The sequence below is a fragment of the Hemitrygon akajei genome, chromosome 6, assembly GCF_048418815.1.
Source record: "Hemitrygon akajei chromosome 6, sHemAka1.3, whole genome shotgun sequence".
NCBI classification, from domain to species: domain Eukaryota; kingdom Metazoa; phylum Chordata; class Chondrichthyes; order Myliobatiformes; family Dasyatidae; genus Hemitrygon; species Hemitrygon akajei.
In genome coordinates this window covers 103,987,091-104,013,525 of record NC_133129.1, presented here as the reverse complement: position 1 = coordinate 104,013,525, position 26,435 = coordinate 103,987,091, and the positions used below count along the sequence as shown (strand labels likewise).

The 26,435-nt window shown below is 45.8% G+C and overlaps 1 protein-coding gene across 1 annotated transcript in view; it reads left to right on the top strand.

Moving 5' to 3' along the window:
- dnah2 (dynein, axonemal, heavy chain 2) overlaps nt 1-26,435 on the top strand; it is a 497,351-nt gene that overhangs the window by 467,172 nt on the left and 3,744 nt on the right. Inside the window, exons 80-84 of the mRNA XM_073049044.1 lie at nt 579-770; nt 4,738-4,922; nt 16,506-16,734; nt 23,660-23,811; nt 24,467-24,581. Coding sequence (XP_072905145.1) covers nt 579-770; nt 4,738-4,922; nt 16,506-16,734; nt 23,660-23,811; nt 24,467-24,581 — 873 coding nt within the window. The remainder of the gene's footprint in view (nt 1-578; nt 771-4,737; nt 4,923-16,505; nt 16,735-23,659; nt 23,812-24,466; nt 24,582-26,435) is intronic.

The window sequence follows — 26,435 nt, the reverse complement described above, 5'->3', positions numbered from 1 at the left end:
GTCCCTGTGCCCAAGTTCCACTGAAAAGCTCACAAACCAGGTTCACTATCCCTGCAGAGACCCGCGCCTGGCATCAGCTTCCTCACGAATGCCCAGCACAGGAAGATCCCACTACAGGCACCTGGCACAAGTAGACTGTCAGCTCTGAAAGGGCAACAGTGTGGGAGGAGTGGTACCGAGGATGGATCGCTCGGGGTTCTACTGGTGTGCTTGCTCCTGGGCCTGGTCAAGAAGACCATTCATGGATCTAGGTAGTGGACATTCAAATCCTCTGCCTGAGCCGACAGCTCATGTACAGGGAGAGGTCACTTTGGGTTCAGCTGGGGATTTCTGGTAACAGTGGGCCCCCTAGGGAATTGACTGTTTTGTCAGTAAATGTAATTGTATTTGAAATTGTAAATAGTTTTGCAAATCCCTGATCGTTTTGTGAGTGAATAACCTTTTGTAGTTTTGTAAATGAAAGTGGAGTGGTACCAAGAGGCCATCACACTGTGGGATGGAGGGTCACACTGTGTTTGCCCTTGCTCAGTTCCCTTTCCCCTCTCCCCCCTCTCTCCCTCCTCCCCGGATGTTCACAGGGTATCAAAGCAAATATGAAGCGCCTCTACAACCTGGTCACCCCACAACAGTTCAGCCGCTGTTCCAAACCCAGGAAGTACAAGAAGCTGCTTTTCGCCATGTGCTTCTTCCACAGCCTTCTGCTCGAGCGCAAGAAATTCCTGCAGCTTGGCTGGAACATTGTCTACAGCTTCAATGACTCCGACTTTGAGGTGGGTTTGAGGCTGGTAGAGTTTCTTTTACAGCCTGGCCCCTCCCATCAATCTCGCATTTCAATAGTGTCCTGCTCTGTCAGCACTGGGGAGGCAACCTGACAGTGACTGCGGGGTCAGTCACAGAGTGAATCTCTCTCCACACCGTTCCATCACACATTCCCGGGGTCAGACACAGAGTGAAGCTCCCTCCACACCGTCCCATCACACACTCCCGGGGTCAGACAGAGTGAAGCTCCCTCCACACCATCCCATCACACACTCCCGGGGTCAGACACAGAGTGAAGCTCCCTCCACACCGTCCCATCACACACTCCCGGGGTCAGACACAGAGTGAATCTCCCTCCACACCGTCCCATCACACACTCCCGGGGTCAGACACAAAGTGAATCTCCCTCCACACCGTCCCATCACACACTCCCGGGGTCAGTCACAGAGTGAATCTCCCTCCACACCATCCCATCACACACTCCCGGGGTCAGACACAGAGTGAATCTCCTTCCACACCATCCCATCACACACTCCCAGGGTCAGTCACAGAGTGAATCTCCCTCCACACCATCCCATCACACACTCCCGGGGTCAGACACAGAGTGAATCTCCTTCCACACCATCCCATCACACACTCCCGGGGTCAGTCACAGAGTGAATCTCCCTCCACACCGTCCCATCACACACTCCCAGGGTCAGTCACAGAGTGAATCTCCTTCCACACCATCCCATCACACACTCCCGGGGTCAGTCACAGAGTGAATCTCCCTCCACACCATCCCATCACACACTCCCGGGGTCAGTCACAGAGTGAATCTCCCTCCACACCATCCCATCACACACTCCCGGGGTCAGACACAGAGTGAATCTCCCTCCACACCGTCCCATCACACACTCCCGGGATCAGACACAGAGTGAATCTCCCTCCACACCATCCCATCACACACTCCCGGGGTCAGACACAGAGTGAATCTCCCTCCCCACCGTCCCATCATACACTCCCGGGGTCAGACACAGAGTGAATCTCCCTCCACACCGTCCCATCACACACTCCCGGGATCAGACACAGAGTGAAGCTCCCTCCACACCGTCCCATCACACACTCCCGGGGTCAGACACAGAGTGAAGCTCCCTCCACACCGTCCCATCACACACTCCCGGGGTCAGACACAGAGTGAAGCTCCCTCCACACCGTCCCATCACACACTCCCGGGGTCAGACACAGTGAATCTCCCTCCACACCGTCCCATCACACACTCCCGAGGTCAGACAGAGTGAAGCTCCCTCCACACCCTGGGGTCAGACAGAGTGAATTTCCCTCTCCATTTTCTTTTGAAGTTCTTTACTTGATGAATACAAGTGAAGCAAAAACAGCTGCAGCTGTACAAAACATTTTTTGGGCCACACTTTGAGTCTTGTTTTCAGTTCTGGTCACCACATTACAGAAAGAACAGGATAACATAGAAACATAGAAAACCTACAGGACAATTCAGGTCCTTCAGCCACAAAGCTGTGCCAAACATGTACTTACTTTAGAAATTACCTAGGGTTACCCATAGCCCTTTATTTTTCTGAGCTCCATGTACCTATCCAGGAGTCTCTGAAAAAACCTATTGTATCCACCTCCACCACCGTCATCAGCAGCCCATTCCACGCACTCACCACTTTCTGCGTAAAAAAACTTTCCCCTGGCATCTCCTCTGTACCTACTTCCAAGCACATTAAAACTATGCCCTCTCATGTTAGCCATTTCAGCCCTGGGAAAAAGCCTCTGACTATCCACACGATCAATGCCTCTCATCATCTTATATACCTCTATCAGGTCTCTGTCGCTCCAAGGAGAAAAGGCCACGTTCACTCAACCTATTCTCATAAGGCATGCTCCCCAATCCAGGCAACATCCTTGTAAATCTCCTCTGCATCGTTTCTGTAGTTTCCACATCCTTCCTGTAGTGAGGTGACCAGAACTGAGCACAGTACTCCAAGTGGTGTTTGACCAGGGTCCTATATAGCTCTAACATTACCTCTTGGCTCTTAAACTCAATCCCATGATTGATGAAGGCCAATGCACCATATGCCTTCTTAACCACAGAGTCAACCTGCGTAGCAGCTTTAAGTGTCTTACCCCAAGATCCCTCTGATCCTCCACACTGCCAAGAGTGTTACCATTAATACTATATTCTGCCATCATATTTGACCTGTCAAAACCAACCGCCTCACACTTAACTGGGTTGAACTCCATCTGCCACTTCTCAGCCCAGTTTTACATCCTATCAATGTCCCGCTGTAACCTCTGACAGCCCTCCACACTATCCACAACACCTCCAACCTTGGTGTCATCAGCAAACTTCCTCATCCAGGTCATTTATAAAAATCCCGAATAGGGGTCCAGAACAAATCCCTGAGGCACTCCACTGGTCACCGACCTCCATGCAGAATATGACCCGTCTACAACCTCTCTTTGCCTTCTGTGTGCAAGCCAGTTCTGGATCCACAAAGCATTGTCCCCTTGGATCCCATGCCTCCTTATTTCTCAATAAGCCTTGCATGGGGTACCTTGTGGTAGTGCTAGGAGTGCAGAAGAGATTCGCCAAACTATTGCTTGGAGTTGAGGGTTTTAGTTACCAGGAGAGATTGGATTAGCCAGATCTTTTAACACTTACCTGCTTTAAGTCTGTGGAGATTTCAGATAATGAGGGGTACTAGTGGGGTATTCAGAGTGGATAAGTCTAGGAATAGAGAGCACAGATTTAAGATGTGAGGTGTGGTTCAAAGGTGACGGGTGAGGGTGTAGGACGTATAGAACGAGCTGCTAAACGAGGGTGATGGAAACAGTTACATTTATCCGACCCTCCCCACCGATCTCCTTCTTGGCATTTATCACTGCAAGTGGGACAAGTGCTACACCTGCCCCTATACTTCCTCTGTCACCACCATTCAGGGCCCCAAATGGCCCTTCCAGGTAAGGTGACACTTCACCTGTGAGTCTGTCAGGGTCACCTACGGTATTCAGTTCTCTTCTGTTGGCCTTCTGATCTGTGAGATCTGACGTGGATTTACGGCCACGTCATTGAGCCCCTTTGATCTGTCTGCCACAAAAGGTAGGATCTCCCGGTTGCTACCCACTTCAATTGGACTTTCCATTCCATTCTGATGTATTTGTCCATCGCCTCCTCTACGACCATGCTCAGGCCACTCTCATTTTCCTCATATTCCGTCTGGATAACTTCCAACCTGATGTCATGAACTGTGATTTCTCCAACTTCCAGTCATTTCTGCTTCTCCCCCTTCCCCATTCTGGTTCCCCTCTCCGTCCCTTTCAGCCCTGGTCCAATCTCCTCTCCTATCAGATTCCTCCTCCTTCAGCCATTTCTTTACCTCTTCCACCTATACCCTCCCAGCTTCTTATTCATCCCACCTACCTTATGCCTCACCTGTTCTCACCTATCGTCTGCCAGTTTGAACTCCTCCCCCTCCCCACACCACCTTATTCTGGTGTCTGTGCCCTTCCTTTCCACTCCTGATGAAGGGTCTTGGCCAAAAATGTTGGCTATCTATTCCCCTTTATAGATGCTGTCTGATCTAAATTCCTCTAGCATTTTGTGTATGTTACTCATTTAAAAGACATTTAGAACATAAACTCTATAGCACATTACAGGCCCTTTGATGCTGAATGTTGTGCAGACATTTTAATCTACTCTAAGATCAATCTAACGCATCCCTCCAACATAGCCCTCCATTTTTCCGTCATCCATGTGTCTACTTGAGTTTCTGAAATGTTCTTGGCATATGACCAGGTAGCTTAATAGGAAAGGCATGGGGGGTGGTTACTGGGTTCTGATCTAATATAGCTATGGAGTTAACATCAACAGACATCACCACATGGAAGAGATGGACTGAAGTATAACCTAGAACAAGGTTCATAAGTCTGCTTCAAATACCAGTTTAAAACCCAGCCCTGCTCTCTCTGCTACAGGTGTCTGAAAACCTACTGAGCATTTACCTGGACGAATATGAAACTACCCCCTGGGATGCCCTCAAGTACCTGATTGCAGGTGTGAATTACGGGGGACATGTGACAGACGACTGGGACCGTCGCCTCCTCACCACCTACATCAATGACTTCTTCTGTGACAAAGCCATCACCACCAATTACTACAAGTAAGCTTTGTCTCTACTCTGCTTCAACTACTGAGGATATAGACAGGCTGCAGAGTTGGGCAGAAAAATGGCAGATGGAGTTCAATCTGGACAAGTGTGAGGTGATGCATTTTGGAAGGACAAACCAGAAGACTGAGTACAGGATTAATGGTCAGTTACTTAAGAGTGTGGATAAACAAAGGGACCTTGGGGTTCAAATCCATACATCCCTCAAGGTCACTGCACAGGTTGATAGGGTAGTTAAGAAGGCCTATGGGATGCTAGGCTTCATTAACAGGGGGGATTGAGTTCAAAAGTAAAGAGGTCATGTTGCAACTCTACAAATCTCTGGTGAGGCCAGTATTGTGTTCAATTCTGGTCACCTCATTATAGGAAGGATGTGGAAGCTATGGAGAGGGTGCAGAGGAGATTTACCAGGATGTTGCCTGGATTGGAGAACAAGTCATATGAAGCAAGGTTAGCAGAGCTGGGACTTTTCTCTTTGGAGCGTAGAAGAATGAGAGGGGACTTGATAGAGGTCTACAAGATTATGAGAGGCATAGATAGGGTGGATAGTCAGTACCTGTTTACCAGGGCACCAATAGCAAACACCAGAAGGTGTATGTACAAAATCAAGGGAGGGAAGTTTAGGGGAGACATCAGGGCAAAGTTTTTTACACAGAGGGTTGTGAGTACCTGGAATGACTTGCCAGGGATGGTGGTGGAGGCTAAAACATTAGGGGTATTTAAGAGCCTCTTGGACAGGCACATGGATGAAAGAAAAATGGAGGGTTATGGGGTAGTGTGGGTTTAGTACTTTTTTATAAAGGATTATATGGGTCGGCACAACATGGAGGGCTGAAGGGCCTGTACTGTGCTGTAATGTTCTATGGTTCTACTGCTGAGACAGATCCAGCCACAGGCGTAAAAGACTTCTGGAGCAACGCCTCAACATAGAACCTAGAACATCAAACAGTAGAGCACAGCATAGGTCCTTTAGCCCATGATGTTCTGGCGACCTTTTAACCTACTCTAAGGTCAATCTAACACTTTCCTCCCACATAGCCCTCTATTTTTCTTTAATGCAAGTGTCTAAGAATTCCTTAAATGCCCAAAATATACAGTGCCCATAACATGTATTCGCCACCCCCCACCACCCCCCCCCCCCCCCGGATGTTTTCATGGTTTATTGTTTTACAACATTGAAATCCATTTGATTTAATTTTGGGTTTTTGTGACACTGATCAACAGAAAAACTCTTTCATGTCAAAGTGAAAACAGATCTCTACAAAGTGATCTAAGTTAACTAAAAATATAAAACACAAAATAATTGATTGCTTAAGTATTCACCCCCTCCCCTTAATATGACACACTAAATCATCACTGGTGCAGCCAAATGATTTTAGAAGTTATATCATTAGCTAAATGGGGATCAGTTTCCGGAGACTTGTGTGCAGTCAAGGCGTTTCAATTGACTGTAGTAAAAATACACCTGTATCTGGAAGGTCCTACTGCTGGTGAGTCAATATCCTAGCAAAAATGACACCATAATGACAAAAGAACACTCCAAGCACAAGTCAGGAGATGGATACAAGAATATTTCCAGGTCACGGAATATCCCTTCGCATACAGTTAAGTTAATCATCAAGAAATGGAAAGCTGGAACAATTTGATTCATACTGGGAAAAATGGTTTAACTACATAATGCCTCATAGACTTGATTTTATCCTCACAAATCAATGAATCTGTTGTAAAAAAAAAGATCACTCCCTACTTGTACATAGTTCTTTCCTTTTGCTTGTTTTTTCTTTCCACTCTTTTCTATAAGTGTGTACCTCAGATAAATACTTTGTGGAGATTTGTGATATATATGATTATATGATATATATGTACAATGTCTGAAATACATCTTATGGAAATGTTTGTTTGATGATGAACTTCAATAAAAAAAATAAATTACAAAAAAGAATATGCCACAGCTGTAAATCAGCCTAGTGCAGGCTGACCTCAAAACCTGAGTGACCATGCAAGAAGGGACTAGTGAGAGAGGCCACCAAGAGACCTACGACGACTCTGGAGGAGTTACAAGCTTCAGTGACTGAGATGGGAGAGACTGCACATTCAACAACTATTGCCCGGGTGCTTCACTAGTCACAGCTTTATGGGAGAATAGCAAAGAAAAAGCCACTGTTAAAAAAAACTCAAATGAAATCTCAGTCAGAGTTTGACAGAAGGCACGTGGCAGATTCTGAAGTCAGCTGCAATAAAGTTCTGTGGTGTGATGAAACCAAAATTGAGCTGCTTAGCCATCGGACTAAACATTACATTTGGTATAAGCCAACACCACACATCATAAGAAACACACCATCCCTACTGTGAAACATGGTGGTGGCTGCATCATGCTGTGGGGATGCTTCACTGCAGCAGGCCCTGGAAGGCTTGTGATGGTAGAGGGGAAAATGAAAGCAGCAGAATACAGGGAAAACCTGATGTAGTCTGCAAGAAAACTGTGACTTGGGAGAAGATTTGTTTTCCAACAAGACAATAACCCCAAAGCTACACAGGAATGGCTTAAAAACAACGTTAATATCCTGGAGTGGCCAAGTCAGAGTCCAGACCTCAATCCAATTGAGAATTCATGGCTGGACTTGAAAAGGGCTGTTCACTCACGATCCCCATGCAATCTGACAGAGCTTGAGCAGTTTTGTAAAGAAGAATGGGGAAAAATTGCAGTGTCCAGATGTGCAAAGCTGATAGAGACCTATCCATACAGACTCAAGGCTGTAATTGCTACCAAAGGTCCATTTACTAAATACTGACTTGAAGGGAGTGAAGAATTATGCAATCAATTAATTTTGATCACTTTATCGAGATCTGTTTCACTTTGACATGAGTCTTTTTCCATTGATCAGTGTCAAAAAAGCCAAATTAAATCCACTGTGATTCAGTGTTGTAGAATGATAAACCATGAAAATTTCCAAGCAACACACACAAAATGCTGGTGGGATGCAGCAGGCCAGACAGCAACTACAGGAAGAAGTACAGTCGACGTTTCAGGCCGAGACCCTTTGTCAGGACTAACGAAAAAAAGAGATAGTAAGAGATTTGAAAGTGGGAGAGGGAGGAGGAGACCTGAAATGATAAGAGAGGACTGGAGGGGGAGGGATGAAGCTAAGAGCTGGGAAATTGATTGGCAAAAGGGATACGGCTGGAGAAGGGGGAGTATCATAGGACGGAAGGCCTTGGAAGAAAGAAAGGGGGAGGGGAGCACCAGAGGAAGCTGGAGAACAGGCAAGGAGTGATTGTGAGAGGGAAAGAGAGAGAGAGAAAAAAGAGAAAAATAAATGTGTGTGTGTGTGTGTGTGTGTGTCTATATATATAAAAATAAATAAGGATGGGGTAAGAAGGGGAGGAGGGGCATTAACGGAAGTTAGAGAAGTCAATGTTCATGCCATCAGGTTGGAGGCTACCCAGCCAGTATATAAGGTGTTGTTCCTCCAACCTGAGTGTGGCTTCATCTTGACAGTAGAGGAGGCCATGGATAGACATATCAGAATGGGAATGGGACGTGGAATTAAAATGTGTGGCCACTGGGAGATCCTGCTTTCTCTGGCGGACCGAGCGTAGGTGTTCAGCGAAACTGTCTCCCAGTCTGCGTTGTGTCTCACCAATATATATTAGCCTCCAACCTGATGGCATGAACACATCTTTCCCTCCCCCCAACTTTCTGCTTTCCACAGGGAGCATGACTCCTTTGTCCATTCGTTTCCCCCCTCCCATCCCTCCCACCGATCTCCCTCCTGGCACTTATCCTTGTGAGCAGAACAAGTGCTACACCTGCCCTTACACTTCCTCCCTCACCACCATTCAGGGCCCCAGACAGTCCTTCCAGGTGAGGCGACACTTCACCTGTGAGTCGGCTGGTGTGGTATACTGTGTCTGGTGCTCCCAGTGTGGCCTTTCATATATTGGTGAGACCTGATGCAGACTGGGAGACCGTTTTGCTAAACACCTACGCTTGGTCCGCCAGAGAAAGGAGGATCTCCCAGTGGCCACACATTTTAATTCCACGTCCCATTCCCATTCTGATATGTCTATCCATGGCCTCCTCTACTGTCAAGATGAAGCCACACTCAGGTTGGAGGAACAACACCTTATATACTGGCTGGGTAGCCTCCAACCTGATGGCATGAACATTGACTTCTCTAACTTCCGTTAATGCCCCTCCTCCCCTTCTTACCCCATCCTTATTTATTTTTATATATATAGACACACACACACACACACACACACACACACACACATTTATTTTTCTCTTTTTTCTCTCTCTCTCTTTCCCTCTCACAATCACTCCTTGCCTGTTCTCCAGCTTCCTCTGGTGCTCCCCTCCCCCTTTCTTTCTTCCAAGGCCTTCCGTCCTATGATACTCCCCCTTCTCCAGCCGTATCCCTTTTGCCAATCAACTTCCCAGCTCTTAGCTTCATCCCTCCCCCTCCAGTCCTCTCTTATCATTTCAGGTCTCCTCCTCCCTCTCCCACTTTCAAATCTCTTACTATCTCTTTTTTTCGTTAGTCCTGACAAAGGGTCTCGGCCTGAAACGTCGACTGTACTTCTTCCTGTAGTTGCTGTCTGGCCTGCTGCATCCCACCAGCATTTTGTGTGTGTTGCTTGGAAATTTTCATGGTTTATCATTCTACAACACTGAATCACAGTGGATTTAATTTGGCTTTTTTGACACTGATCAATGGAAAAAGACTCATGTCAAAGTGAAACAGATCTCGATAAAGTGATCAAAATTAATTGATTGCATAATTCTTCACTCCCTTCAAGTCAGTATTTAGTAAATGGACCTTTGGTAGCAATTACAGCCTTGAGTCTGTATGGATAGGTCTCTATCAGCTTTGCACATCTGGACACTGCAATTTTTCCCCATTCTTCTTTACAAAACTGCTCAAGCTCTGTCAGATTGCATGGGGATCGTGAGTGAACAGCCCTTTTCAAGTCCAGCCATGAATTCTCAATTGGATTGAGGTCTGGACTCTGACTTGGCCACTCCAGGATATTAACGTTGTTTTTAAGCCATTCCTGTGTAGCTTTGGGGTTATTGTCTTGTTGGAAAACAAATCTTCTCCCAAGTCACAGTTTTCTTGCAGACTACATCAGGTTTTCCCTGTATTCTGCTGCTTTCATTTTCCCCTCTACCATCACAAGCCTTCCAGGGCCTGCTGCAGTGAAGCATCCCCACAGCATGATGCAGCCACCACCATGTTTCACAGTAGGGATGGTGTGTTTCTTATGATGTGTGGTGTTGGCTTATACCAAATGTAATGTTTAGTCCGATGGCTAAGCAGCTCAATTTTGGTTTCATCACACCACAGAACTTTATTGCAGCTGACTTCAGAATCTGCCACGTGCCTTCTGTCAAACTCTGACTGAGATTTCATTTGAGTTTTTTTTAACAGTGGCTTTTTCTTTGCTATTCTCCCATAAAGCTGTGACTAGTGAAGCACCCGGGCAATAGTTGTTGAATGTGCAGTCTCTCCCATCTCAGTCACTGAAGCTTGTAACTCCTCCAGAGTCGTCGTAGGTCTCTTGGTGGCCTCTCTCACTAGTCCCTTCTTGCATGGTCACTCAGGTTTTGAGGTCAGCCTGCACTAGGCTGATTTACAGCTGTGGCATATTCTTTTTTGTAATTTATTTTTTTTATTGAAGTTCATCATCAAACAAACATTTCCATAAGATGTATTTCAGACATTGTACATATATATCATATAATCATATATATCACAAATCTCCACAAAGTATTTATCTGAGGTACACACTTATAGAAAAGAGTGGAAAGAAAAAACAAGCAAAAGGAAAGAACTATGTACAAGTAGGGAGTGATCTTTTTTTTTACAACAGATTCATTGATTTGTGAGAATAAAATCAGGCCTATGAGGCATTATGTAGTTAAACCATTTTTCCCAGTATGAATCAAATTGTTCCAGCTTTCCATTTCTTGATGATTAACTTAACTGTATGCGAAGGGATATTCCGTGACCTGGAAATATTCTTGTATCCATCTCCTGACTTGTGCTTGGAGTGTTCTTTTGTCATTATGGTGTCATTTTTGCTAGGATATTGACTCACCAGCAGTAGGACCTTCCAGATACAGGTGTATTTTTACTACAGTCAATTGAAACGCCTTGACTGCACACAAGTCTCCGGAAACTGATCCCCATTTAGCTAATGATATAACTTCTAAAATCATTTGGCTGCACCAGTGATGATTTAGTGTGTCATATTAAGGGGAGGGGGTGAATACTTAAGCAATCAATTATTTTGTGTTTTATATTTTTAGTTAACTTAGATCACTTTGTACAGATCTGTTTTCACTTTGACATGAAAGAGTTTCTCTGTTGATCAGTGTCACAAAAACCCAAAATTAAATCAAATGGATTTCAATGTTGTAAAACAATAAACCATGAAAACATCCGGGGGGGGGGGGTGGTGGGAGGTGGCGAATACATGTTATGGGCACTGTATATTTTGGGCATTTAAGGAATTCTTAGACACTTGCATTAAAGAAAAATAGAGGGCTATGTGGGAGGAAAGTGTTAGATTGACCTTAGAGTAGGTTAAAAGGTCGCCAGAACATCATGGGCTAAAGGACCTATGCTGTGCTCTACTGTTTGATGTTCTAGGTTCTATGTTGAGGCGTTGCTCCAGAAGTCTTTTACGCCTGTGGCTGGATCTGTCTCAGCAGTAGAACCATAGAACATTACAGCACAGTACAGGCCCTTCAGCCCTCCATGTTGTGCCGACCCATATAATCCTTTATAAAAAAGTACTAAACCCACACTACCCCATAACCCTCCATTTTTCTTTCATCCATGTGCCTGTCCAAGAGGCTCTTAAATACCCCTAATGTTTTAGCCTCCACCACCATCCCTGGCAAGTCATTCCAGGTACTCACAACCCTCTGTGTAAAAAACTTTGCCCTGATGTCTCCCCTAAACTTCCCTCCCTTAATTTTGTACATATGCCCTCTGGTGTTTGCTATTGGTGCCCTGGTAAACAGGTACTGACTATCCACCCTATCTATGCCTCTCATAATCTTGTAGACCTCTATCAAGTCCCCTCTCATTCTTCTACGCTCCAAAGAGAAAAGTCCCAGCTCTGCTAACCTTGCTTCATATGACTTGTTCTCCAATCCAGGCAACATCCTGGTAAATCTCCTCTGCACCCTCTCCATAGCTTCCACATCCTTCCTATAATGAGGTGACCAGAATTGAACACAATACTGGCCTCACCAGAGATTTGTAGAGTTGCAACATGACCTCTTTACTTTTGAACTCAATCCCCCCTGTTAATGAAGCCTAGCATTCCATAGGCCTTCTTAACTACCCTATCAACCTGTGCAGTGACCTTGAGGGATGTATGGATTTGAACTCCAAGGTCCCTTTGTTCATCCATACTCTTAAGTAATTGGCCATTAATCCTGTACTCAGTCTTCTGGTTGGTCCTTCCAAAATGCATCTCTTTACACTTGTCCGGATTGAACTCCATCTGCTATTTTTCTGCCCAACTCTGCAGCCTGTCTATAGCCTCTTGTAAACTTTGACAACCTACAGCTCCATCCACGACTCTTCCAATCTTCGTGTTATCCGCAAACTTACTCACCCATCCTTCCGCCTCTACATCCAGGTCATTTATAAAAATCACAAATAGCAGGGGTCCCAGGACAGATCCCTGTGGCACTCCACTAGTCACCGACCTTCAAGCAGAATACTTTCTTTCCACAACTACTCTTTGCTTTCTTCCTTTAAGCCAATTTTTTATCCAAACAGCCAAGGTTCCACTTATCCCATGCCTCATGATTTTCTGGATGAGTCTCTCATGAGGGACCCTGTCAAATGCTTTGCTAAAGTCCATGTAGACCACATCCACTGCCCTAACCTCATCAATTTCTTTTGTTACCTCTTCAAAAAACTCAATCTGGCTCGTGAGGCACGATCTTCCCTTCACAAAGCCATGTTGACTATCCATGAGTAGACTGTACTTCTCCAAATGCTCATAGATCCTATCCTTAAGAATCCTTTCCAGTAGTTTGCATACCACTGACGTAAGACTCACCGGTCTGTAGTTCCCAGGTTTCTCCCTATTACCTTTTTTAAACAAGGGAACTACATTTGCCATTCTCCAGTCCTCCAGCACTTCCCCTGCAGCCAAAGAGGATTCAAAGATCATAGCTAATGCTCCTGCGATCTCTTCTCTCAATTCCCACTACAACCTGGGCTGTATCATATCCGGCCCTGGGGATTTATCAATCTTAATGTTTTTAAGAAGATCCAGCACTTTTTCTTCCTTAATCTCCACATTGTCCAGCACACAGGCCTGCTCTACTTCGACCTCATCCTGATCAAGATCCTTTTCACTTATGAATACTGAAGCAAAGTATTCATTTAGGACCTCCCCATCCTCCTCCGCCTCCAGGCACATGTTGCCCTCTTTATCCTTTAGCGGTCCCACCTTCGATTTTGTCATCCTCCTATTCTTCACATACGCATAGAACACCTTGGGGTTCTCCTTAATCCTACATGCCAAGGCCTTCTCATGCCCCCTTCGAACTCTCCTAAGTCCTTTCTTTAGCTCCTTCCTGGCTACCCTATATTTCTCATAAGCCCCTCCTACTTCCTGCTTCTTATATCTAACATATGCTTCCTTTTTCCTCTTGACGAGTTGCCTCACATGTTTCGTCAGCCACAGTTCCCTTTTCCTACCATTTTTTCCTTGTCTCAGTGGGACAAACCTATCCTGAACCCAGCTCAAGTGGTCCCTAAACTTCTCCCACATTACTTCTGTGCTTTCCCCTTTGAACATCTGTTTCCAATTTATTCTCGCTAGCTCCTGCCTCATCCCTTCAAAGTTAGCCCTTCCCCAGTTAAGCACTTTACCATTTTGTCTGACTTTATCCCTTTCCATAGCTATGCTGAAGCTAAGGGAGTTGTGGTCACTCTCACCAAAATGCTCCCCCTCCAAGAAGTCTGTCACCTGGCCAGGGTCATTACCCAGAACTAGATCCAGTATAGCCTCTCGTCTTGTCGGCCGGTCCACATACTGTGTCAGGAATCCTTCTTGAACACACCTGACAAATTCAGCCCCATCTATTCCCCTTGCACTCAGGAGGTGCCAGTCAATATGAGGGAAGTTGAAATCACCCATAACTACTACCCTGTATTTCCTGCTCCATTCTAAAAACTGCCTGCTTATCTGCTCCTCAGTGTCCTGAGGGCTATTTGGGGGCCTATAGACTACTCCCAGCACAGCATAGTGATTGATCCCTTCCTATTTCTGACTTCCACCCAGACTGACTCCATGGACACTCCTTCTGCAGTGTCCTCCCTTTCTATAGCCGTGATACTATCCCTGACCAGCAATGCCACTCCCCCCCTTTCCTACCTCCCATCCTATTCCTTTTAAAACACCTGAATCCCGGGATCTGCACCATCCAATCCTGCCCTTCCTCCAACCAAGTTTCAGTAACAGCCACAACATCGTAGTTCCACATACTAATCCATGCTCTAAGTTCATCCTCCTTGTTCATAATACTCCCAGCATTGAAATAGACCTTCCTGCCTGTCCTTCCTCATCAACTCAGAACCCACGCCCTTGTCCTTCTACCTTAATCCCTGCACTCACATTCTGATTCCCACCCCCCTGCCAAACTAGTTTAAACCCTCCCCAACAGCTCTATCAAACCTGCCCACCAGGATATTGGTCCCCCCTGGGATTCAAGTGCAACCTGTCCTTTTTATACAGGTCACACCGGCCCCAAAAGAGGTCCCAATGATCCAGAAATCTGAATCCTTGCCCCCTGCTCCAATCCCTCAGCCACGCATTTATCCTCCACCTCATTCTATTCCTATTCTCACTGTCGCGTAACACAGGCAGTAATCCCAAGATTACTACCTTTGAGGTCCTGCTTTTCAACTTCCTTCCTAACTCCCTGTAGTCTTCTTTCAGGACCTCTTCCCTTTTCCTACCTATGTCATTGGTACCAGTATGTACCACAACCTCTGGCTGTTCTCCCTCACACCGCAGGATATCTTGGACGCAATCAGAAACATCCCGGGCCCTGGCACCTGGGAGGCAAACTACCATCCGAGTTTCTGTCCTGTGTCCACAGAATCACCTGTCTGAACCCCTGACTATAGAGTCCCCTATCACTACTGCCTTCCTCTTCCTTTCCCTACCCTTCTGAGCCACAGGGCCAGACACTGTCCCTTGCTCCAGGTAGGCTGTCCCCCCCAACAGTACTCGAACAGCAGTACTTATTGTCAAGGGGTACAGCCACAGGGGTACTCTCTAGTACCTGACTCTTCCCCTTCCCTCTCCTGACTGTGACCCATCTCTCTGTCCCCCGTGGCCCCGGAGTGACCACCTGTCTGTAACTCCTCTCTATCACCTCCTCACTCTCTCTGACCAGATGAAGGTCATCGAGCTGCAGCTCCAGTTCCCTAACACGGTCCCTTAGGAGTTGCATCTCGATTCACCGGGTGCAGATGTGGCCGTCTGGGACGCTGGGAGACTCCAGGACCTCCCACATCTGACACCGACCACAGAAAACTGGCCTCACACACATACTAACTCCTTTTGCAATCAACAACTGCCTCACCTTGTCCCGTTACCGCCGAAGCCTGTGGAGCCAAAGCCCTTTCACTCTGCTGCCTCTCACTCCACTGCCCGCTGGATATGGCTGCCTTCTTTTTAAACTGTTCGCACTCAACTGGCTGACATCACGCGCCTGTGCAGTCTGGCCTCTCTCTTCCCCTGAGAACTCAAGATGTCTTCCCGCTGAAAATCCTTAGGTGCTCTCCCACTGCCTTCTTGTTCTGAATCATACCGACAGGGTTCAATTCTTACCGCTATCTGTAAACAGTTTGTCCATTCTCCCCATGCCGGCATTGGTTTCCTCCCACTTTCTGAACGTATGGATTAGGGTAAGTGAGTTGTGGATATGCTATGTTGGCATCGGAAGCATGGCAACACTTGCAGAGTGCAAAGCATAATCCTCGCTGATGTGATTTTATACAAATTACACAATAATCTTTAAGGGAGAAAAGGTCCTAGCCTGTTCAACCTCTTCCTATAATTCAGTTCTTTGGTCCTGGCAGCATCCTCATAAATCTTTTCTGCCCTTTATCCAATTTAATAACTTATTTTATGGATGACCAAAACTGAAAATGATACAAATTTCATGACCTCCCCACTCCTAATCTTAATGCCCTGACTGATGATAGTCAAGGTGCCAAATCCTCTTCACTACACTGCCTACCAATTTCTCCACGTTCCTGGTTCCCTAATCTCTCTGTTCTACAACACTCCCCAGGGCCCTTCAGTTCACTATGGAAGTCCTACCTTGGTTTAACTTTCCCAAGTCCAATGCTTTGCGCTTGTCTGAATTAAACTGCATTTACCATTCCCCAGCTAATGAAGATCTCCTATGACTTTCATTCTTGATATTTATTGTGCGTGGCCCAGACTCCAGTCCCATTCATGACTTAAACTGTCTTCTTGCCCAAAAGAAGTTAATTAATAAGCGTTGTGCTGGTGTTTCAGACTCTCCAGCCTGGATAACTACTACATCCCCAAAGATGGCGATCTACATTCGTACAAGGAATATATCAGCATGCTGCCCAGTGTGGAGCACCCTGAGGCCTTTGGGCAGCACCCCAATGCAGATGTGGCCAGTGAGATCGCAGAGGCTCGCAGACTCTTCGACACACTACTGTCCCTCCAGCCTCAGGTCACCACAGCTGAGGGCAGGGGCCTAAGCCGGGAGGAGAAGGTAAACACGGCGTGATTGAATGAACCTTCACCAAATCCACCCTCACAGTAAGCTGCAGGTCACTGCCCCTCCCTCAGCCATACACACCCACGCTTCACTCTTCTCCCATCACTACACTTCTCTACTGAGAGAGGGTCACACTTATGGGAGGGGTGTTACTGAGGGTCGATACTGAGGAAGGGTCACTCTGATTGAAGAGGTAGTACTGAGGGAGAGTCATTCTGTGTGAAGGGTGGTCACACTTATGGAAGGGATGGATTGAGGGAGGGTCACATGGTGAGTGGTGCGATACTGTGGGAGGGGTGGTTCTGGGGAGGTTCACACTGTGAGAGGGTTGGCACTGAGAGAGAGTCACACTGTGGGAGGGGGTTACTAAGGGAAAGTCACACTGTAGGAGAGATGGTACAGAGGGGGAGTTCTGTAGTCACAAGAGTTTGAACAGTAGGTTTGCTGTTTGGAAGGGATACAATACTATAAGGGGGACTGGTTACATAGGGTACAGGCTGACCTGGGTAAGGAATGGGTCCCATTTTTAATGGCATCCATGGTTGACTTTGATGGAAATTACACAAGAATCACTCGGAATGATAACTCTACATCAACAGTGCTGTAATGATTGACGGAAAATATGCAAGACAGGTTAGAGAGAACAATTACTAAACCTGGAGAGAGAAATCTATTTTCAATGTCCGTAGAAACAAACACTTGTGTTTAGGGTTGTACTTTAGTCTTTAATGTGAAAATGAGAGCTGGTTGTATGTGGGGATGTTGATTGTTGGCCACTGGGATTGCCTGTACTCTGTACTGTGAAGGAGACAGAGGCTTGTTGTGTTCTTTGTTCTTTTGAGCACTGTTGGCCTGCTATGTTGGCACTGGAATGTATAGCAACACTTGCAGCTGCTCCAGGCATATCCTTGGGTTGTATTTGTTGTTACCGCAAATGATGGATTTCACTGTATGTTTCAATGTACATGCGATAAATAAATGAATCTGAATCTCACATTATCAATGGAGCTGAGGTCTGAAGGAGGTGCCATCTTTTAGACTCAGTAGATATCCTGCCCTTTCTTTATCTATGTGTAAACATTTCTTTGTCTGGCAGTGTTTGGGGCTCGTGTTTCTACCCGTCAATATCACTAATGCAACCCTGGTCTTCCAGCAGGATAGCAAAAAGAACTTAGAAAAGTGGGAAAGAAAGCCTGGAAATATGGTTTATTAACTGAAAATGTTGAAATAGTCAGCAGGTCAGGCAGCATCTAGGGAGAGAAACAGTTAATGTTCTGCCTCACTGCCCTTTTGTTGGAATATGGAATATGTTTTATGTTGAAAGAGGGGTAAGGAAACAAAGGTAATGTTTGTGGCAGGAAGGAGACCAGGGAGGCTGAATCACCCACGTGGTGGGTGCTGACCGAGAGATGGCAACAAAGGCTTTTTCATCGCAGATGATGTCTGGACAAGATGTCAATTCTGAGCTGAATACACACACAGTTCTGCAGCTGCTGAAAATCTTAAATAAAAATGAAATGCTGGAAATCCCCAGAAATTCTGACAGTATCTGCCGAGAGAGAGAAATGAGTAAATGAGTCTCCCAGAGATGCCACACCTCTCCTCTGTCCTCACTTTGTCTCCCTCCACTTAGAACTTCTGCAGAAGTTCAGACGTGTTTAACAACCTGTTTCCTTCATTCAATCCCTCTCGATCTCCACATTATCACAGACATTTCATTGTTCTCCCCTAATGTAAATTGTACCATTCCCAGATCTGTGGTGTGAAATATGACCCATTTCTTTCTCCACAAATACTGCCTGAACTCTGAGTACTTAGTTGGCTCTGGGCCTCAGAAGGGTAGAGTGAAGTCAAGCGGAACAATAGTCTGAATAGTTTGGAGGACAGATAGGAGATTCTGCAGCACCAAAAGAGACGCCAGGATGGTGTGTTGCCTCCCAGGTGCTGGGGTCCAGGCCAGGCTGTCTCTGAGCGGTTGCAGAATATTCTTGAAGGGGAGGATGAGCAGCTGGAGGTTGTGGTACATAGGCAGGAGAGGGGTAGAGGTCCTGCGCGATAAGTTTAGGGAGTTAGGAAGGAGGCTGAAGAGCAGGACCTCCAAGGTGGTAATCTCTGGATCACTCCCAGTGCCGTGAGTTAGTGAAGGCCAGAACAGGAAGATAGCACAGATGAATGAGTGAGTGGCTGAAACCCTGCCCCCTCCACCAAGTTCTTGGATCATTTCAACCTTTTCTGGGGAAGGGGGTGACCTGTACAAGTGGGACGGGTTGCACCTGAACTGGAGGGGAACTAATATCCTGGGAGGGAGGTTTGCTAATGCAATTGGGGAGGGTTTAAACTAGATTTGCAGGGAGGTGTAAACTGCGATGAAGGGGCAGAGGATGGGATGGTTGACACACAAGTAGAGACAGCTTGTAGGGAGTTTCTGAAGAAGGATAAGCAGATGATAAAGATGATAGAAGCACTCAGCCAGGTGGTTTGAGATGTGTCTATTTTAATGCAAGGAGTATCATAAACAAGGCAGATGAACTTAGAGTGTGGATCAATACGTGGAACTATGACAGTGTGGCCATTACAGAGAATTGGATGATTCAGAGGCAGGAATGACTGCTGAGTGTGCCAGGCTTTAGATGTTTCAAAAAGGACAGGGGGAAGGCAAAAGAGGTAGGGGAGTGTCACTGTTAATCAGGGATAGTATCATGGCTGCAGAAAAGGAGGAAGTCATAGAGGGATTGTTTACTGAGTCATTGTGGGTGGAAGTCAGAAACAGGAAAGGGGCAATAACTCCACTGGGTGTTTTTTATAGACCCCCCCCAATAGTAACAGAGACATCGAGGAGCAGATAGGGAGCCAGATTCTGGAACAGCGCAATAATAATAGGGTTGTTGGGATGGGTAATTTTAACTTTCCTGATATTGACTAGCATTTCCTTATCGCAAGGAGTTTAGATGGAATGGAATTTGTTAGGTGTGTTCAGGAAGGTTTCCTGATGTAATATGTAGAAAAGCCAACTAGAGGAGAGGCTGTAGTTGATCTGGTATTGGGAAATTAATCTGGTCAGGTGTCAGATCTCTTGGTGGAGGGCATTTTGGAGGTAGTGACCACAACTGTATCTCCTTTACCACAGCACTGGAGAGGGATAGCAGCAGACAATTTTGGAAAATATTTAATTAGGGTAGGGGGAAATATGATGCTTTTAGGCAGGAACTTGAGAACATAAATTGGGAGCATATGTTCTCAGGGAAATGCATGGCAGAAATGTGGCAAATGTTCAGGGAACATTTGCATGGCTTTCTGCATAGGTATGTTCCATTGAGGCATGGAAAGGATGGGAGGATAAAAGAACCATGGTGCACAAAGGATGAAGAAAATCGAGTTAAGAAGAAAAAAAAGCTTATTCAAGAAAGTAGGTAATATTAGAGCTCTAGAAAGTGACAAGGGTGCCAGGAAGGAGCTTAAGAATGAAATTAGGAGAGATGGAAGGGGCCATGCAAAGGCCTTGATGAGCAGGATTAAGAAAAACCCCAAGGCATTCTATAAGTATGTGAAGAGCAAGAGGATGACCTGTGCGAGAATAGGACCAATCAAGAGAGAAGTGGAAACGTGCATGGAGCCGTAGGAGGTAGCGGAAGTACTTAATGAATACTTCAGTATTCACCAGTGAAAAGAACCTTGGCAATTGTGGGGATGACCTACAGTGGACTAAAATGTTTGAGTGTATAGGCATTAAGAAAGAGGATGTGTTGGAGCTTTTGAAAGGTAGGAAGTTAGATAAGTCACCAGGACTGGATGAGATATACTCCAGGCTACTGGCGAAGATCTTTGCATTATCAATATGGACAGGAGAAGTACCAGAGGATTGGAGGGTTGCAAATGCTGTTCCCTTGTTCAAGAAAGGGAGTAGAGATAACCCAGAAAATTATAGACCAGTGAGTCTTACTTCATGGTGGGCAAGTTGTTGGAGAAGATCCTGAGAGGCAGGATTTATGAGTATTTGGAGAAATATAATTAGGAATAGTCAGCATGGTTTTGTCAAGGGCAGGTCATGCTTTACGAACCTAATTAATTCTTTGAGGATGTAACAAAACACATTGATGAAGGTAGAGCCCTAGATGTAGTGTATATGGATTTCAGTAAGGCACTTGATAAAGTCCCCCATGCAAGGCTCATTCAGAAAGTAATGAGGCATGGGATCCAAGGAGACCTTGCATTTTGGCTCCAGAATAGGCTTGATCACAGAAGGCAAAGAGTAGTTGTGGATGATTTGTATTCTGCATGGAGGTCAGTGACCAGTGGTGTTTCACAGAGAACTGTTCTGGGACCCTTTCTCTTTGTGATTTTATAAATGACCTGGATGAAGAAGTAGAAGGGTGATATAGTAAGTTTGCTGATGACACAAAAGTTGGGGGTGTTGTGGATAGTCTGGAGGGTTGTCAGAGGTTGCAGCATGTCATCGATCAGATGCAGAACTGGGCTGAGAAGTGGCAGATGGAGTTCAACCCAGATAAGTGTGAAGTGGTTCATTTCAGTAGGTCAAATTTGAAGATAGAATATAATATTAATGGTAAGACTCTTGGCAGTGTGGAGGATCAGAGAGAACCAGGTTGACAGTGTTGTTCAGAAGGTGTATGGTGTGCTGGCCTTCTTCAACTGTGGGATTGAGTTCAAGTGCCGTGAGGTAATGTTACAGCTATACAAGGCCTTGGTCAGACCCCACTTGGAGTACTGTGTTCAGTTGTGATCACCTCACTACGGGAAGGATGTGGATACTATAGAGAGAGTGCAGAGGAGAGTTACAAGGATGTTGTCTGGATTGGAGAGTGTCCTTTATGAGAATAGGTTGAGTGAATTTGGCCTTTTCTCCTTGGAGCGATGGAGAATGAGAGGTGACCTGATAGAGATGTATAAGATGATGAGAGGCATTGATCGTGTGGATAGCCAGAGGCTTTTTCCCAGGGCTGAAATGGCTAACATGAGGGGGCATAGCTTTAAGATGCTTGGAAGTAGGTACAAGGGGGACGTCAGAGGCAAGTTTTTCACACAGAGAGTGGTGGCTGTGTGGTCACTGCCAGCGACAGTGGTAGAGGGAGATACAATAGAACCATAGAACATTACAGCACAGAAACAGGCCTTTTGGCCCTTCTTGGCTGTGCCAAACCATTTTTCTGCCCAGTCCCACTGATGTGCACCTGGACCATATCCCTCCATACACCTCTCATCCATGTACCTGTCCAAATATTTCTTAAATGTTAAAAGTGAACCCGCATTTACCACTTCATCTGGCAGCTCATTCCACACTCTCACCACTCTCTGTGTGAAGAAGCCCCCCCCCCCCATGCTCCCTTTAAACTTTTCCCCCTTCACCCTTAACCCATGTCTTCTGGTTTTTTTCTCCCCTAACCTCAATGGAAAAAACCTGCTTGCATTCACTCTATCTATATCCATCATAATTTTATACACCTCTATCAAATCACCCCTCACTCTCCTACACTCCAGGGAATAAAGTCCTAACCTATTCAACCTTTCTCTGTAACTCAGTTTCTCAAGTCCCAGCAACGTCCTTGTAAACCTTCTCTGCACTTTTTCAACCCTATTAATATCCTTCCTGTAATTTGGTGACCAAAACTGCACACAATACTCCAAATTTGGCCTCACCAATGTCTTATACAACCTCACCATTACATTCCAACTCTTATACTCAATACTTTGATTTATAAAGGCCAATGTACCAAAAGCTCTCTTTACTACCCTATCTACCTGAGACGCCACTTTTATGGAATTTTGTATCTGTATTCCCAGATCCCTCTGTTCTACTGCACTCCTCAGTGCCCTACCATTTACCTTGTATGTTCTACCTTGGTTTTTCCTTCCAAAATGCAATACCTCACACTTGTTTGTATTAAACTCCATCTGCCATTTTTCAGCCCATTTTTCCAGCTGGTCCAAATCCCTCTGCAAGCTTTGAAAAAGTTTGAATAGAGTCTTTTAAAAGACTCTTAGATACATGCAGATTTTAAAAAAATAGAGGGCTAAGCAGTAGGGAATTCCTAGACAGTTTCTCGAGCAGGTTACATGGCTGGCACAACATTGTGGGCTGAAGGGCCTGTACTGTGCTGTAGATTTCTATATTTTCAGTGTTTTGGTCAAGTACTTCATTTGCTGAGAAAGTAGCAGGTTCAGGGGGAATGTTATTTCACTAAGCGAGGAGATAGTTCCTCCTCAGGCTCTGGGCAGAGGTGACATGAGCCCAGGTGTAATTTTGCCTTGCACAAGTGATGTTACCTATCTCAGCTGATGTAGCCACAGTCTGCAGTGCCCACTGCGCTGCACTGTTAGTGATGAGCAGTCGGAGAGGCTCCCTGACAGCAGCAGCCCTTCACTTTACTTCCTTTCTTCTCAGTGCAGAAGGTTCAGATGGGGTACAAATAGGCGTGTCCATTATTCTGACACAATATGTAGACAGGACGATTAGAAAGACCATACTGGATCAGAATCAAAATCAGGTTTAATATCACTGGAATATGTTGTAAATTTGTTATAATATATAAATATAAATAAGTAAATATCATGAGTCGTGCAAAAAGAGAGCAAAGTAAAATCTGGTACTAGACAATGAACCAGATAGGATGTTAGATCTTTGGTGGGAGAGCTTTTCGGAGACGGTGACCACAACTCCCTGACCTTTACCATAGACTTAGACAGGGATAAGAGCAGACTACAAGTATTTCACTGAGGGAGGAGGATATTATGTTGTTGTTAGCCAGGAACTTGGGAGCATAAATTGGGAATGGATATTCTCAGAGAAATGCACAATGGAAATGTGGGTGTTGTTTGGGGAACACTTGCTTTGAGACTGACACACTTCATTGTATGTTTCCATTTGACAAATAAAGCTAACCTATCTTGATGTGTCTGGCAGGTCCTTGAGCTGTCAGGTGACGTGTTGCAGAAGACCCCAGAAGACCTGGACTATGAAGGAACAAGGGCGATGACTCAGGAGGACAGCTCCCCACTGAACGTAGTGTTGCTGCAGGAGATTCAGCGTTACAACCTTCTCCTTAACATCATCAGGTCAGAGCGCAGCACAGTCTGTTTCTGCCTCACCTGTACTGTCTCCCATCAGGTCCTCCACAGTTTGTCATTTGCCAGCAATTATTGTCAGAGTTATAATGTAATGTTCACTGAGGAAAGCTCTTCAAACAGTTACAGTACAAATCATCTGTTGTGTTAGCATAGAAATCACTGGCAGGATCCCTCTACACTGCCCCAGAGTCAGAAACAGAGTAAATCTCCCTCCACACCATCCCATCACACACTCCCAGGGTCAGACACAGAGTGAATCTCCCTCCACACCGTCCCATCATACAAACCCAGGGTCAGACACAGAGTGACCCTCCCTCCACACCGTCCCATCACACACTCCCGGGGTCAGACGGAGTGAAGCTCCCTCTACACTCTCACATCACATACTCTCGATGTCAGACACAGAGTGAAAAAAAGGTGCGTAATCCTTGGACTGAATCGCTGTGTGCTGACTTGACAGCCCTGTCTAACCTGGTAGATTTCATGAGAGTTCCAGCCATCCCCATACTCGATATTCTCAGGTGTTAGTGCACTGGAGGCTCTCGTTGACCTCAGTCTGGGCTGGCAAACATTCCTCTGTTCCCTCTCTCGTTTGCCTCACTCTGGCATTTGCCATGAACCTGTCCCCTTCATGTCTCCACAGGGTATCACTGACTGAGTTGAAGATGGCAATTCAAGGGCTGGTGGTCATGTCTACTGATCTGGAGGAGATATTTAACTGTATCCATGATGCCCGTGTGCCATCCTTGTGGGAACTGGTAAGAGGGGCATGGAGAAGGTAGTCTTGCCCTTGACAGAGCCATGGTCTCTAGTGGCACCATGCCCACAGTGGTGGGGAGGGTATCCACCACCTCAGCTCTTGCAGACACTTCTCCCCAGGTCAGCATTCTTTTGCCACCACTTCTGCCAATCAGGGTGTGTCAGAGCCAGATAAGTCACCCTCTGAGGCAGGGGGGAACTGTTTGGTTACAAAAGGAGGTGGTAGAGGCTGGGTCTGTTCTCTCTGGAATGCCAGAAGCTGGGGGTGGGGTTTGTTGGAACTTTGCAGGTTTACAGAATTAAGAGGGGTAGAGAGTAGGAAACATTCCCTGTATTGGAAGTATCTAAAGTGAAGGGGCATTGGCCTAAGGTGAGTGGATCTGAGGGTTTGGAATCTGGAACACATGGTATGAGTGGGTGATGGAGAGAGGCTCTCCAACACTTAAGTTTTGGGGCTAGTACTTGAATCACCAAGGATGAGAAGGTATGGACCAAGTGCTGGGAATAGGATTGACGTGGTGAGAACTGACATGGTGAGCCAAAGAGCCTATTTCTTGCTATTGACTCCATGAAGTGTTTGCAGACTGAGTGTGAGGGGATTGTCCCAGGCTGGCAAAATGTTACTGCAACAGGTGGATTCATATACTGACTGTGTCCCCAGGTGCTTCTTGGGAACCTCGAGGAGATGAGCTTTGACTTGGATCAGCAGAGGCACGAAATAGGTCTACTGTTCAGTAATTAGGATGGGTGACCAATAACTAGGGCTAGTAGTGATTGGGATAGGAGGTGATTGAGATAGGTATCTCAATCTCAGTAGCGATAGGTTGAGATAGGTTTTAAAAAGTGCAATAAGGGAGGCAGAGAATGGTGGAACAGAGACAACTGTGGGTAGGTTTGGTGTGGGAAAGAATCTGAAGGAAGGATCATGGAGCAGCAGGTTTCAGATGTGGAGGGGTGAGTCTAAGTTCACCAAACATTGCAATGAGAATCTAGAGTGTGGATTTTAACCAGGATCCATTGTAAATCAATGAGATAGGCACAAGGCAATTGGTGACAGGGTTTTGAAGAAGATGGAACAAAGGAAAATGAAGTGACAAGAGAGATACAGGAGGAACTCAGTGGGTCGAATAGTGTCTGTAGAGAAATGGAAGGGATCGTTGGTTTTCAGGTAGAAATCCTACATCAGGGCTGAGTTCTGATGCAGGGTATTGATGTGAAATGTCAACAAATCCTCTCTCCAGATGCTGCTGGACCTACTGGGTTTCTCCAGCAGATTGTGTGTTGCTTCAAATTCCAGTGTTTGCAGTCTCCTGTGTCTCCAAAGGTCACTGAAGATATGATTAGAAATAAGGATGCGCTTGAGGAATGGGCATTCGGTCTGAGATTCAGAGAGAATGTAGGAGGGCAAAATGAAGACATGAAATGATCTTGGCAAGTAAGGGTTGGAGAGGATCCCCAAACATTAGAAGCAGGAAGGGGGACACAGGATAGAGTCGGTCCTCTCAGGAATGAAAAGAGAAAGCTGAATGTGGGGCCAGGGAAGGGAGCAGTATCCTTAATTCCCCATTCACCAGGAAGCAGGGAATGTTGGATGGAGAGTTAAGGAAGGGGTTTGCTGATATCTTGGGGCAAAGAGTAACTGTTAGCTGTATTGGCACACATTAAAGGGGATAAATCCTCAAGGACACTATGGAACTCTAATGGAGACATCTGTATCTTCTGCAGCCAGATAGTAACCAGACTGGAGGATAGCTAACATTGTTAATTTAAGGCAGTAGGTACAACAGAAGGAACTACAGACATGTGAGCTTAACATTAATAGTTGGGAATTTATTTGAAAAAAAATCCTAAGG